The following is a 15637-nucleotide window of genomic DNA, read 5'->3' on the forward strand; positions in this document are numbered from 1 at the left end:
AAATAAATCTGCAAGATCCAACCCACAATGGAGCAATTTTAAAGGAATTTTACAGTCTCCCAAGCTAAAATGTGCAGACTAGAAGGAAAAAGAATTTTAAAAAACAGAAATGCAGGTTGTTATCTTTATTTTTTAAAAAGGTCAAGTTATTTCAAAACATCTAAATCCTCAAAAGGACACCTGCCTGCACAAACTGATAGTGCAAAGGCTGTTTCACGGAACGGCTGGTGTCACGTACAATTTGATGCGCCGCTTGGCTCCTGCTATTAGCCATCACCTTACCACTATATGGTCCGCTGGCGCAGAATTTCTTCTGGACTAGCTTCAACACTTTGTCGTCTTCATGCTGGAATGGAGAACAAGAGACCAGTGTAGTAATTCACACACTTCTGAGCATCTCTCATGATATATGGCCCAAAATTCTTCTGCTGAGGCAAGGACCTCATTTCCCCCATTTCTGAAGGGCACATCTAGGGTTGCCAACTATGGGTTGGGAAATACCTGGAGATTTTGGGAGTGAAGCCTAGTGAGGGTGGGGTTTGGGAAGGGGAGGGACCTCAGAAGAGTATAATGTCATACAGTCCACCCTCCAAAGCAGCCATTTTCTCCAGGGGGACTGATCTGGGTCATGAAGATCAACTGTAATAGCTGGAGATCTCCAGGTGCCATCTGTAGGTTGGCAACCCTAGTAAAATCAGACTTGCTGAGTTGCCTCTCCTTGCCCATCTCTTCTTCCTCTCCTCCCCCCACACACTTCATTTTTGTTGCTCCCTACCCCCCATCTCCCAGGCTACCACAAGCACATGACGCCGCCTTATACGGAGTCAGACTACTGATCCATCAAGGTCAATATCAGAATTGTCTACTCAGACTGGTAGAGGCTGCCCTGCGCTCCAGGTAAGGATATTTCACACAACCACCTTTCTGATCTATTTAACTGTAGATCTCAGGGACTTAACCTGGGACCTTCTGCCTACAAAGCAGATGCTCCATCACTGAACTACGGCCCCTCTCTAAATGAAGCTTCCTCATATTAGGTCAGCCCACCGGGTCTTCAAGGTCGGTCTTGTTTACTGTGACTGGCAGTGGCTCTCCACGGTCTCAAGCAGTGGCCTTTCACATCGCCAACCACTGATCCGTTCAGCCAGAGATGCCAGGGGTTTGAACCTGGGATCTTCCGCATGCAGATGCGGTACCACTGAGCCACGGCTACCTCCCCTTACCATGTGCTGTATTGTCAAGAAATACAACATCCAAGACTGAGGTGTCAGGCATTCCAGATGCACAGGAAAGGCCACGGAAGCAAGGGTGCTGGCTGGCCCAGCTTGATCCACAGTTTAATTCACCAGCACCAATGTTGGGCCTTGAACATAAGACAGTGGAGACTTCAAATGCACTTGATGGGTCCCACCAGCAGAGTGTGTACTATTTCCTCAGACAAAAGCTAAAGCTACTCCTAAATCACCCACTCTGCCTGTTCTGTAAACTGGTTTCCCACACAGGAGTATTCTAGGCAACCTTTTATGGCCCAGCCACTTCTACCGCCAAAAGAGAAGAAATTGGTGCTTAACTTCAGCCTGATCCAAAAGCGAGAATCAGGTCATCAGGTCTGGGAAACTAAGTCGCCCACCTGAAGGATGGATGGGGAGGAGGGGACCTCTGAGCAAGATTCTCTCTACTGAGTAACCACAGCCAACTCCCATCTAGGATTTAGGAGATGGCGGTTCTGGGTCCGAAGACATTACTTCCAGGCGGATCTGAGTCCCCCACTGAACCCTACTTGTCAAATTATGCAAAATTTGCCAGTTAACACACATCATCATACATTTAATATGTGTGTGTGTGTGTACATGTATATTTATTTAAAACAACAAAAAACAATATAGTAATTATTTGCAAAGGCATACCAAAGAGCTGTTGCAGCATAAGGGTTTCTAGTGCAAGGCTAAGACCTAAATAGTGCCTGATTCAATTCTTTGGTTTGAGCTAAACCAAAGCCTGCCTTTAGAGGTACACAAGTTATCAGAGCAATAGAGGGAAAATGAACGCCTACTGTCTGCAACGCAGCACCATTCTGGCAGAGTGTGTGTTAAGTGCCGTCAAGTCGCTTCTGACTCATGGGGACCCTATGAATCAATGTCCTCCAAAACGTCCTATCTTTAACAGCCTTGCTCAGGTCTTGCAAATTGTGTGCTGTGGCTTCCTTTGTAGAATCGAACCATTTCTTGTTAGGTCGTCCTCTTTGCCTGCTACCTTCAACTTTTCCTAGAATGATTGTCTTTTCCAGTTTCTCTTGTCTTCTCTCCTTGTGAGCAAACAGACTGCCAGCTTACCACATGGCTGCTTTGCTATCTGTACTAAAGCATGGAACATATTTTTCCCCTGCTATACTTTATGGGTGGTAAAGGTTAAGGTCTTCACCCACATGATTAAATGGTCAGTTTTATTAATAATCCATGGATGGTGACGATATTGGGGGGGGGAGTTATTCCCACAATCCCATTCATGGCAAGTCTTTTAAGGAACAACCACCTTCTGTACTTTTTCCTCTATGGTTTTCAGATTTTCATGGTACCCCAACCAGGTGCATCTGATCAAGTGAGCTCTGGCTCATGAAAGCTGATGCTGGAATTAATTTTGTTGCTCTTTAAGGCCCTGGGGTTCATGCACTTTAAAAAAAGGTATAAATACTTGCGGTCAAAGGATTTTTTAAAACCTCATAATGATTTACTTATATCTATACCATGACCTGTCTAAAAATGTTGTGTAATGAGGGAGCTAGGTATGGTACAGGAGCCCTGTGGTGCAGTGGTAAGCTACAGTACTGCAGTCCAAGCTCCGCTCACGACCTGAGTTCGATACCAAAGGAAGTTGGTTTCAGGTAGCTGGCTCAAGGTTGACTCAGCTTTCCATCCTTCCAAAGTTGGTCAAATGAGTACCCAGCTTGCTGGGGGTTACAGGGAAGATGACTGGGGAAGGCACTGGCAAACCACCCCGTAAACAAAGACTGCCTAGGAAACGTTGGGATGTGACGTCCCATGGGTCAGGAATGAGCCAGTGCTTGCACAGGGGACCTTTACTTTTAGGTATGGTACATTTATATACACTTGATTTTCATGTTTAAAATGACCTTTGTGGGGAGATTCTCCTCTTTGTTTAATTTTAGGTGTGTGCATGACAGTATAATCATAAAATGCAAGATTCACTTGAGCGACGAATGCACGTGCACAATAAATTATATACAACAAGGGACTGTTTTGACCTACTATCTTAGGGGTCGGCAAACCGCAGCTCGCGAGCCGCACGCGGCTCTTTGGCCCGTTGAGTGCGGCTCTCCGAACTTGGTTCAGAGCCCCTACTCTCGTGCCCGTTCGCGCCGGCAGCTGGGCTGCGGAGCCGGCACGCCTGAGAGACAGACAGACAGACAGACAGACAGACAGACAGACAGACAGACAGACAGACAGACACAGACACAGACACAGACACAGACACAGACAGAGAGAGAGAGAGACAGAGAGAGAGAGAGAGAGAGAGAGAGAGAGAGAGAGAGAGAGAGAGAGAGAGAGAGAGAGAGAGAGAGAGAGAGAGCGCAGGCGAGCGGGCGCACTGTCTCTACCCCGCCCCCCGCCGTGGAGAATGGCCGGGTCCCCCTTTCCCTCAATGGTTAGGAGGCTAAAGCCTCCCCTCCCCTCTAGCCGCGCGATTGCTGGGCGGGTGGCTCAGCGGTTCCTGGCCCTATTAGCTGTTGGGCGGGGCGGGCTTCCTTTGGTGGCGCTTCCCCAGCAGCGGAGCTGGGCCGCAGTGCCCCGTCTTCTGCGGCGCCAACTCCGTTCCCCTGTTGTTTTCTCTCCTCAGAGGCCATGTCTACCCACTGGCTTTCTTGGCGGTAGACTTGGACTCCGCGGAGGGAAAAAAGTCCCCCTTCAGAGGTCAGGTCCACTAATTGGCTTCTATGGGCCCCCAGAGGCCAGGTCTACTGCCAAGAAAGCCAGTGGGTAGACCTGGCCTCCCAATGGGACTCAGCCGGAGGCCAGGTCTACCAATAGGCTTTTATGGCGGTAGACCAGGCCTCCAGACGAGGACTCCGGACGGGGAGGGGGAAATGGCAGGGACTTACAATTTAATTTTTATCAATAAATAAGATCACTATTAAGTATGATATCAAGTATTATTCAGTGTACCTATAGTTTAATTAAGACTTAAAACTTTAATTAAAGTTTATTAAGTTAATAAACAGTGTACCTACCTATATAGTTTAAGTTTAAGAAATTTGGCTCTCAAAAGAAATCTCAATCGTTGTACTGTTGATATTTGGCTCTTTTGACTAATGAGTTTGCCGGCCCCCTGTACTATCTAATCGTCTACTTCTGTAAACCAAGAACCAGGAATTAGAAACAAAACATTCAACAATGCATTGGCAAGGAATGTAGAACATCCTCACTCTGTAGCAACAGAATGAGTCAGTAACTAGGGCTGGAGTAACAGGAGCTTCAGATTATTACAAAGCCATTGAGAGTTGTTTATACTGAAGCACTTCAGTGCACATTTAGGAAATAAGCAGTGTTTCACATGTGGTAAGCTGGTTGCACCTACTCACTCATCATAATCCGCGAACTGGTGGAAAAGCAACGCAAAAACCTAGAATGGGGCACGTGGACCACAATTCAGCTTTCTGAATATCTCAGTCGTCACTCTTAAAAATGTCTAGTAGTGTCCAGTCTCCCCGTCTGACCCCTGCAAAAATTTTCAGTTATTCCTTCTTTCACTAAGAACATGAAACATATTTTGAAGCTTGAAGATGGGCATATGCTTAATGAAAGAATAGATGAATAAAGTTTCCAGGTGTACACATGAATACATTGAGCTGCCTTATACTGAATCAGACCCTTGATCCACCAAGGTCAGCACCACGAACACATGAAGCTGCCTTATACTGAATCAGACCCTTGGTCCATCAAGGTCAGCACCACGAACACATGAAGCTTGCCTTATACTGAATCAGACCCTTGGTCCAGCAATGTCAGTACTGTCTACTCAAGCTAGCAGCAGCTCTCTGGGATATGAAGCAGAGGTCTTTCACATCACCCCCTACTTTTATCTTTTTAATTGGGGATTGAGCCTGGGACCTTCTGCATGTCAAGAGGATGTTCTGCTACTGAGCCATAGACCTCCCCCTTAGTTTCAGTACTGTGCATTTTTCTCTGACTCCAGCTGTTTCAGAAGTAGAAACAGAGCTACAGAATAATGCAGTCTTCACATAATTTGGACAGAATTGTTATTTTAAAAGCAAAGACTATAATGCCATGAGTAACGGGCGCATTTTAATGTATTTTTTAATGATACTGGTTTGTACATTTTAAAATTGCTGTTATATTGTTTTAGATTGTAATGGCCAGTAGGGTCTTATACAATAAACTACTACTACTATAATGCCATGAGTCCTTTCAACAGTTATCTTTTTCTTTTTAAACACCATCTAAGGACTTCAAATGATGCCACCAACATCACATTTTTATCCTTCCCCTTCCTCTAAGACGCCCAGGACAGAGTAAGCATTCTCCCTTCCTCCATTTTATCCACTTATTTTCCAGACCACACAACTACAGGACAAAAGCTGTTGATAACACACACACAGGGTGTCATGTTTTAAGTGCCGTCAAGTCGCTTCTGACTCATGGAGCCCCTATGAATCAGTCCTCCAAAATGCCCTACCTTTGACAGCCTTGCTCAGATCTTGCAAATTGAGGGCTGTGGCTTCCTTGATTGAGTCCAACCATCTCTTGTTGGGTCTTCCTCTTTTCCTGCTGCCCTCCCATCCTGCATTTTCAATCCTCCTCCTCTCTAAGATTCCAAATTCTATGAAACCTCAGATTCATTAATAAGAACATGCATATCAAATATTTATGTAAGTTTTTTGGGGGGGACCTAATCTGCACATAATGTAGACATTGGGTTTGTTCAGAGGTGCCTACCTGTGAAGACAAACCCAATTCAGATATCATGCCAGACTATGGTTCAGAAAGCACTGGTATGGGTTGGTACAATGTGAACACTGACAGATTAAGCCCACAGACCAGAGGCAGAAACCACGGTTTGAAACATGCTGGCTAACTAGAATTTGCCATGTTGCTTACACTGACAAAAGGGAGAGTGTTGGCTGTTGCTTCCAGCCTTAGAGGCAACCTACTCCCACAGAAAGGAGAGCACAAAGCACATGGAAAAACAAAAGTAGATGAGCAGTCTATAACCACAGCCTGCATGTTTAAAAGCTCTAAGCACAGCTTGGATTCTAAACTATGGCTAGAGCACTTGGGTTGGCACACTGTCCGAGCTGAGCCCTCATCAGAGTCAGAAGATGCCCTTGGATATGAATCCTGTACCTACCTGCTCTGCCTCCACATAAACAAGAGGAAAGCCCATTTGCTTGGTCCATGTACTCATCACAGCAGCAATAGGTTTACCACTAGCATGTTCCAGGCTTTCCCAAAGGTCCTCTGGAGAAAGAAAAAAAAGTGAGGTAAAATAACACCCCTCCTACCACTAAAGAAAACATTTCCTCGGGGAGATGCCACCACACAACCTTTTAGGATTCTGATGGTGGTGGAAAGTGCTACCAAGTTGCAACAAACTTACGGCATCCCCAAAGGGTTTTCACAGCAAGAGATGAACAGAGAAGAAGAGTTGGTTTTTATATGCCGACTTTCTCTACCTTTTAAGGAGAATCAAACCGGCTTACAATCACCTTCCTTTCTCCTCCCCACAGCAGACACCCTGCGAGGTAGGTGAGGCTGAGAGAGTTCGGAAAGATCTGTGGCTAGACCAAGATCACCCAGCAGGCTTCATGTGTAGGAGTGGGGAAACCAACCCAGTTCACCAGATTAGAGTCTGCCACTCACGTGAAGGAGTGGGGAATCAAACTCGGTTCTCCAGATTAGAGTCAACCGCTCCTAACCACTATGCCATACTGTCTTTGCCATTTCCTGCCTCTGAGTAACAATGGAATTCCTTGGTGGTCCCCCATCCAAGTACTAACCAAGGCCAACCCTGCTTAACTTTCAAGATCCGATGAGAACAGGCTAGCCTTGGTCACCCAGGAGTCTGACAGGGCAATGTTAATCATTTCTACAGCACTTTTATTAATGCATTAGAGCATTTGTATGCCACATCTCCAGAACAACACAAGTGATTTCTAATCTTGATTCCCCTATACTCTCAACCCCACACTCCTGCTAAGGTGTCTTGCCGTTATTCCTACTTCACAGATGGAGCTCTGAGGCTCTAAACCCCTTCATTTGGATTCACAGTGGTGCTCGTCCAGACTATCCACCTTGCTATGTACAGAATCCTCCCCATCAAAAGCTGCAGATCACTCCCAACCTCGAAAAACCTGCCTCAAAACTTCCAGAATACTCTGGAAGGAAGATAATTCCAGGCCGGAGCTCAACTACCTTCAGTCACAATTGCCCCCACATGGTTATTACTATCTGCTTATCTACAAAGCCAATAAGGATGTTTATGCAGATGTGGGAATTATGCCTGCTCCAGCGTGGTATAGTGGCTAAGAGCAGTAGTTTAGAGAGGTGGGAGTCTGATCTGGAGAACCAGGTTTGATTCTCCACTCCTCCACATGAGCGGTGGAGGCTAATCTGGTGAACTGGATTTGTTTCCCCACTCCTACACACGAAGCCAGCTGGGTGATCTTGGGCAAGTCACTCTCTCTCAGCCTCACCTACCTCACAGGGTGCCTGTTGTGGGGAAGGGAAGGTGATTGTAAGCCAGTTTGAGTCTCCCTTAAGTGGTAGAGAAAGTCGGCATATAAAAAAACCAACTCACAAGCCCTGTGAGTCAGGTACGCCAAGAGTGTGTGACTGGCTCACTATCACCCAACAAGCACACTAGTACAGAAAGAATTTGAACTCAGGTCTCTCTAGTCCCAGCCCAACATTCTGTTATACAGGCAGAGTATCCCTTATCCGGACATTCCATATCCGGAGTGATCTGAAAACCAGACCCTTCGAGCCGGCATGCAGGCACATCCATGCTGCCTAATTTCAATGTTTCTTCTCACCTAAAAAAATAAAATATAGCGTGCACTGCATCGTAGGTGGATTGAACACTTGCTGTTGTTAGTTAGGTTTTTTTTGTTGCTCTTGTTTAACAGCTGATACATAAGAACGTAAGAAAGGCCCTGCTGGATCAGACCAAGGCCCATTAAGTCCAGCAGTCTGTTCACACAGTGGCCAACCAGGTGCCTCTAGGAAGCCACTAACAAGACGAGTGCAGTAGCACCATCCTGCCTGGGTTCCACCGCACCCAAAATAATAGGCATGCTCCTCTGATACTGGAGAGAATAGGTATGCAGCATGACTAATATCCATTCTAACTAACAGCCATGAATACCCCTCTCCTCCATGAATATGTACACTCCCCTCTTAAAGCCCTCCAAGCTGGCAGCCATCACCACATCCTGGGGCAGGGAGTTCCACAATTTAACTATGCGTTGTGTGAAAAAATACTTCCTTTTATCTGTTTTGAATCTCTCACCCTCCAGCTTTAGCAGATAACCCTGTGTTCTAGTATTATGGGAGAGGGAGAAAAACTTCTCCCTGTCCACTCTCTCCAAACCATGCATAATTTTATAGACCTCTATCATGTCTACCCTCAGCCGCCTTCTTTCCAAGCTAAACAGTCCTAAGCGTCTTAACCACTCCCCATAGGACAGTTGCTCTAGTCCCCTAATCTCCCTCTGGTGAGATAGTTACACCTTTGCTTTCTGATGGTTCAATGTACACAAAATTATTAAAATATTGTTTAAAATTACATTCAGGCTATGTGTATAAAATGTATAAAAACATAAGCGAATTTGGGTCCCATCCCTAAGATATCTCATTATATGCAAAAATTCCAAAATATTTCAATATACGGAAAAATCCAAAATACGGACCACTTCTGTTCCCAAGCACTCCTGATAAGGGATACTCAACCTGTACCACATTAGCGCCATTTCTGCCCAAGCAGGGAATCTATTGGCAAGTCAGATCCCCATACATTCAAATACAGACAACAGAAACAATCCAGATATGTCAGCCATGCAGATGTCTGGTGGAGAATTCTACTGCATTTAAACCCACAGTTCAGCGCTTAAGTTCCACTGATTTCAGTGGACCCCAGGCATGCTTCAGTTCTCTGGACTGCAGCCAGTAAATTTACCAGCGTATAAGGAAATGGCTCCTATGTTTGCAAAAAGATAACATCTGAACTGGACCCAAGCTGCTACGCACTTGCCAACAGAACATAATTGCTGCGGAACTGCTCTCCCCACCCTGGCCGATCAGAGGCTGGGATGCAAGGAACCACACAATTAGTTTCCACAACTCCAAGAGAATGCTGGGGTTTCATTTGTTGAACAGCCTGCCCCTCCATTCTCGCTGCACGAAAAGCTATTGAAATCGAGGTCTTTCAAAGGCAGTTTGTGACCCAAGACGCTGCTCAGGGGGAAAAAAAAAAGACAGAGTTCTATAGGGCATGCCCATATTTTTCAGCATGGAAAAGCAGCTCTTTGGATCTCAACCAGAGACCCTGTTTGGAAGTGTAATGGTTAGCTAGCAATCTGCTTAGAAAGGAGCTTGCAAAATATAACAGACATTTTGTAAATTCATGGTCAGAAGAACTATTGAACACCTCAACTCCAAAGGCATTTACAGGGTTAAAATTCCACAAATAAGTCTCAGCCAACCCTCAAGGCAAAAATATTTCAAATCTGTTCTGTACAACACCTAGCCCATTTGCTGGACTACACAAAAATAATAAATGCAACAGCAGAAGAACAGCTTGAGGAACACATCTGTTCCTACTGATCTTGAGACATTTAATTCCATGCATTTCTTTTTTAATGTAAGTTAATGCAGACCTTAACTGAATTAGCAATTCACTTTGGGGGAGGGAACCAGAAGTTAACAACAATTAAGCTAATTGAGAACCGGGTATATTTTCCCCCAAAAGTAAATGTAACCCATTGCCAGGTGGTCAGGATTGTGAGAGTGGCCTAACACCATTTGTAATTTAGCAGAAAGTATTTTACCACTCAAATTCCCTTCGTTTCAGGCAATTATAGCATATAGTGAAGCCGAGAAACTGCTTACTGGAAGCCAGGATCTCTCTGAAATGGACTGCTCTGGAGTTGAAGGGATGAATGCAAAGAGGAGTCAGCAAGGAGAGAAAACACTAAAGCAAGTTACCTGTAGCTGCATTTTTATGCTGGAACTTGGTAAGATACAAGTGCATGCCTTTCCGGAAGTCCTAGGAATACATTTTCAAGACAAAGCTTTAAAAGTTAGCATGGCGCTATACCAAAGGCTTAAGTGTTGTTTTCCCCAACACAGTCATTTTCAATAGTTAGCCAGGTTTGCTGGACAAGCCAATGTTGAACTCCTCCAGCATCCTTCAACAGACTAGGAAGGATTCTTAGTTGGTACCAAACTAGGCTTCCTATTTACCTGCCAAGAGCAGGGAATCACCTGTTCCCAGCCTCAATTTCCCACCCCCAAGGAACCAAAAAGCAGGAGAAAATAATGGCCTCCATATTGTGACACAGTAGGAATTTCCCCTAGTCTCTATGGTTAAAAACCACAGACACTGGGGAAGCAGCCTAGAGAATCACTCGGAAGTGATGTCACATCCCCCTCCAACTCCACCCTTCCCAGGCACCAATCCCCATACCAGACACATTATGCCATCCTGTGTCACTTTGAATGATGCACACGGATGCAGAAAAATAGCATACAAGCACTGCCAACCATGCTTTTCACATCTGTTTTTCAGAAACGGCAGAACAGGCATTTGCAACAGTGTCTTTGGATGCAGTAGCCTCTGATAAACCCACACAAAGCAATTCAAAATTCTAAACTAATCCTAATTTGAAAACAAGCCTTAGGAAACAGCTCTGAAACTGAAAAGCCCAAACAGGCCCCTTACATTTTCCGGCACTGACTTCAATTAAAAATCTACTCTTTGGCCTGTTTTACATTAAAACTATTATTCCTTCTTCCTAGGTCTGCTTCTGGCCTGCTCCCGCCTGAGTGCCCTGTGGACCAGGGGCCTGGCCATGGAGGAGCTGTCTCTTGCGAGACCTCTCCTCTTGCCCGTGGCGGTTGTTTTCCCAGCACTCTGTCCTTCCTGCAGGCTGGGAAAAGGATAGTGCCCTCCCCCCAGGTGGGCTGTGGGCACTGTAGCCATGCAGGTGTCTTTGCCACTGACGTTCACGGGAATAGCCGCAGGGCTCAAGCAGTGGCTCTGCTGGGAAGCCCCATTGGCAGGACAAGGGCTGCAAGGGCAGGCAAGCCCTGGCAGGGGTTCCTTCTGGGATGCCCAGGGTTTCGTTGCACAAAACCTTTGTACCAAAAGGCCTCTAATGGAAAGATACTCAGAGATATTTTTTATTATTCCTTCTCGTTACAGGAAGATCTACAATTTTTTTTTAATTAGTTGATTTTAGGAGAGGCGCTTGTGAACAGCACTTTGAAATTCAATTGCTGTAAAAGGGCAGTTTCAAGATTTGTTTTAATGGAGTATAATCACATTTGAGTATGCGAGGCCTACTTTTGAATACAGAGAAGTCTGCTGCAAAGAAGAAAACACTGAGGCCCCTTTCACTTTGCCGTTCTAAAGCAGTTGTTATTGGGTTCACCCGATTCCAAGTAAGGCGACACTGGGTGAGGTGGGGTGGTTCTTTGATCTCCCTTTTTGAAACCCTCACTCATTTTCCCTGTTACCAGTAGCTAGTCGTGGATCATAATAAATACCTTTGATTTTGACCCAAAGAAAGAAAATTTTACAGTTACCTAGAAGCCAACAGCAGAGAAATTATAGATTTTTACCTCGTCCCCAATGTAGTTGTGTAGCATCCGAATGACCGACGCTCCTTTGCTATAAGAAATTGCATCAAATATTTCATCTACTTCGGATGGGTGGCCCACGTTAACCTGGGTGAGAAGAGCAAACAGTCAAGAGGACAGGCTGTGCTTGCTTTAGCATTCTACCCCTCCCACTGAGACTGCAATCAAAGCAAGACCCATTTGGTTCTGCACGATGACAGACTGCCTTTCCCCCAGTTATCGAGCGGAACCATGGGAGAAAACCGGGATAGCCAAGAGAGCAGGGATGCAGCTGCCACTCACTTCAATAGGGTGACTGTTGTCTAAGGCGTCAAGCTCCTGGGCTCGTGTATAATCAGCCGAGACGAACTGGGTCCAGATATCATATTCTGGAAAGCAGTGGTCTACACAGAGATACTCAATCCAGGAAGCGAAGCCCTCGTTGAGCCACAAATGGGTCCACCATTCCTACAAAAAAGTGAGGACAGATCTTAAACACACATAGCTTCATGCTGGATTTATGAAAAGGGTGGGGGAGCTTATCCACTCCCCAGATTCCAGCATTCCCAAAGCTATTTCCTCGTCCAGAAATCCCAGATCCTTCTAAGTGGAGACATGAGTGATTGTAGAAGAAGAGTTGGTTTTTATGTCGACTTTCTCTACCACCTAAGGGAGACTCAAACCGCTTACAATCACCTTCCCTTCCCCACAACAGACACCCTGTGAGGTAGGTGGGGCTGAGAGAGCTCTAACAGAGCTGTAACTTGCCCAAGGTCACCCAGCTGGCTTTGTGTGTAGGAGTGGGGAAACCAACCCGGTCCTCCAGATTAGCCTCCGCCACTCATGTGGAGGAGTGGGGAATCAAACCCAGTTCTCCAGATCAGACTCCACCACTTCAAACCACCGCTTTTAACCACTGCACCACAAAAACTAATTCACCATAACAAAAAGCTACTTCACCATAACAAAAGCTACTTCACCATAACAAAAGCTACTTCACCATAACAAAAGCTATGCCTGTTCTGTAACTCTGTGCAATGGAATATGGTATTAGGCACCGAATTCAGCATCCAGTGAAATCCGAAGTTTTTTTTAAAGCAAATTATCTAGTGCTTACAGCTTGAATTTGTGTGAATGCCTGATGAAACATCAGAAGCTTAGAGAAAAAACGGATACCAGTATTCATGGCAAAAACCAACCAAATAAGAATGAACACAAACACACATATTCAGTTTCTAGTTCAGCAACTAAAGGAATGTTTGTTCAGCGGACAGATTTTTAACTGGAACTGGAAAGGCAATACAGATGAAGGCAGAAACCTGGTAATCTTGCACTCGGTCGAATGAAATGTATCGTCACCATCACCACACCACTGCTGGACAAGAAATCATTGTGACCAAGTGCTCCCCCAGATAAGCTCAAGCTCAATTTTTAAAATCTTTCCTTTTATAAAAAAAAGAGGAACCAATTCCCATTTTCCCTGTACTTCTGATTAGATCGAGTTTCAAGGCAAGGTTCCGGGGCTTCAGTGTGTCCTAGAGATGCCAGGAGGATTAATGCAATGATGAGAAATTAAAGCTGCTCTAACCTCGCCTTTCAGGTCCTACAATACCGGGCTCCCATGTAGATTTTGAAAGCTTAAGACAGGTTCAGCTAAACACAAGAATTTAGGCCTACTCAAGCCCATCTTGTCTGGTTCAGCTGCTAATTGCACTAGCAAGATGGAGTCTAAAAACTGGGAGCAAGAGAGCAGCTGAGATGAATGAATAAGGGAAATTAGATTTGGCATCTGCCACAGGACCAGTCGGGTCCCCCAACATGACTCACACACATGTGACACCAGAGAATTAACTCTCCCAAGTGCTCAAGAGCCTGATTTGGCTCAGGAGCATGGCACGGGGGAAGGAGGAGCTTCAGCCTCCCACCCCGCATCATTTTCCCAATCCAAACCCACCACAAGGGATCCTGTTAGTCCCACTGTGGGGCTGTACATGTGCAGCTCCACAGCAGGCAAACAGCGTCTCCTCCATGGCAGTTTCAGCTCAAGAAAACTCACTGTAAAATCCTACCTTGTCCAACCCACCCCACTTTAATATTTCACAGCACTATCTTTCAAGCTTATTTTCGCAATCATAAGGATAGTAACTTGATTTTTCAAAAGGAATTCAAATTAATTAAAGTATAACCACTTTTTTTTCAGCAGCTGAGAGCAACTACTAAGGAGCTCATGGGCAGTTTCCCAGCCAGACGCTGGTCAGAGGCAGAAACTTGCTTACCTTTAGTAAAGACCAGCCTCTGGGTGCATTTTTCTGCACATGTAATTTAGGATGCTGATTAATGCAACCAATATCACATTTCTGCTCTTGTGTGATACAGTCACAGAGGTGGAAAGATTCCCCCTCAGCAGTGTGTGTTTTGCACTGGGGTTGCTGAAATATCAGATTTTAAAAATAAATTTTAAAAGTCATGCAAGAAGGGAGACAAGGGCAGGGATGAAGGGACACAAGACATTTGCTTGTCTCTTTCTGGATGTCCTGTGTGCCAACTACAGTCTTCAAGCAGCCATCACGTGGCCATCCAACCACTGAGGGTGGCTCGTCTGGCATTGACTAGAGCCAGAGCCTTTTCCATCGTGGCTCCTGCTTTGTGGAATATGCTCGTGGAAGAGGTGAGAGGAGCCCCCCCCCCCCGGGGAGACCTTCAGAAGGCACTGCAGATTTTGCTTGTTTGCCAGGGGATTTGGATGGGAGGCATTTTTTAAGGTGTGGGAGATTTTGGGGTCTGTCATTTTATTCTGTTTTTAACTGGAAATGTTTTTAAACTATTATTGTAAGCTGCCTTGAACCACGAGGAAAGGCAGGGTATCAGTGTTTGAATTAACAGATAAATAATAGAAATGGGAATTGCATTACCATTTGTTTAACGCGCTAAGTTCCAGGTTAAGAAGTGGAATGCCATTCTAGATAGGCACGGGATGAGGTGTGAACCGCATGAGCTATTTATGTCCTTGGCAGGTACAAAGCACAAAAAAAAAATCTGCTGGAGCAGCCGCACCATTAAAAGCAGCTAAGCATCCTCACCACAGAACTGTGGGGAAGGACGAGGAGCCAGAGGCAGTTTTTGTTTTGGGATTCAGAACCCAGGAGATCATTTCACCGCCGTCTTCTTTCTCTCTCCCTTCCTGTGAAAATGAGCTGATGAACTCATGACTCGGGTGCCTGCTGAAGTCTAACATTAGTGCAGCAAGTGTGATGGGACCAGCTCCTCCTGTGGAGAGAATGCCTCACTGCCTGTGCCGGCCACTGGTCATCCATGGCAGCCGGGACTGCAGAACTGGCACGTGCGTCTTGGAACCATGAAAAGGGAGACGAGAGTACGATAGCACAACGTCTCCTCCCTCATACGAAAAGACAGGGCTACCTTAATTTAATATTTTGTTTATGGAAGGGTATTTTTGTCCTAGCCACGAAGGAGCTAGAAAAGATTCTGAAGTGTAAGGATGTGTCACTGGCCACCAAGATTAGGTTAATTCATGCCATCGTATTCCCTATTACTATGTATGCGTGTAAAAGCTGGACAATGACGAAAGCTGACAGGAAGAAAGTAGACTCCTTTGAAATGTGGTGTTGGAGGAGAGTGTTACGAATACCGTGGACTGCCAAAAAAACAAATCAAGCCTGAACTGACCCTAGAAGTTAAAATGACTAAACTGAGGCTATCGTATTTTGGTCACATTATGAGAAGGCAAGAGTCACTAGAAAAGA

At 45.4% G+C, this 15637-nt stretch overlaps 1 protein-coding gene across 1 annotated transcript in view; it reads right to left on the reverse strand.

The window, feature by feature from the left end:
• NPEPPS (aminopeptidase puromycin sensitive) overlaps nucleotides 1-15637 on the reverse strand; it is a 109766-nt gene that overhangs the window by 27667 nt on the left and 66462 nt on the right. Inside the window, exons 10-14 of the mRNA XM_056863851.1 lie at nucleotides 12177-12341; nucleotides 11877-11981; nucleotides 10239-10299; nucleotides 6385-6494; nucleotides 283-346 (exon numbers count right to left, since the gene is read on the reverse strand). Coding sequence (XP_056719829.1) covers nucleotides 283-346; nucleotides 6385-6494; nucleotides 10239-10299; nucleotides 11877-11981; nucleotides 12177-12341 — 505 coding nt within the window. The remainder of the gene's footprint in view (nucleotides 1-282; nucleotides 347-6384; nucleotides 6495-10238; nucleotides 10300-11876; nucleotides 11982-12176; nucleotides 12342-15637) is intronic.

The sequence above is a fragment of the Euleptes europaea genome, chromosome 18 (assembly GCF_029931775.1).
Source record: "Euleptes europaea isolate rEulEur1 chromosome 18, rEulEur1.hap1, whole genome shotgun sequence".
NCBI classification, from domain to species: domain Eukaryota; kingdom Metazoa; phylum Chordata; class Lepidosauria; order Squamata; family Sphaerodactylidae; genus Euleptes; species Euleptes europaea.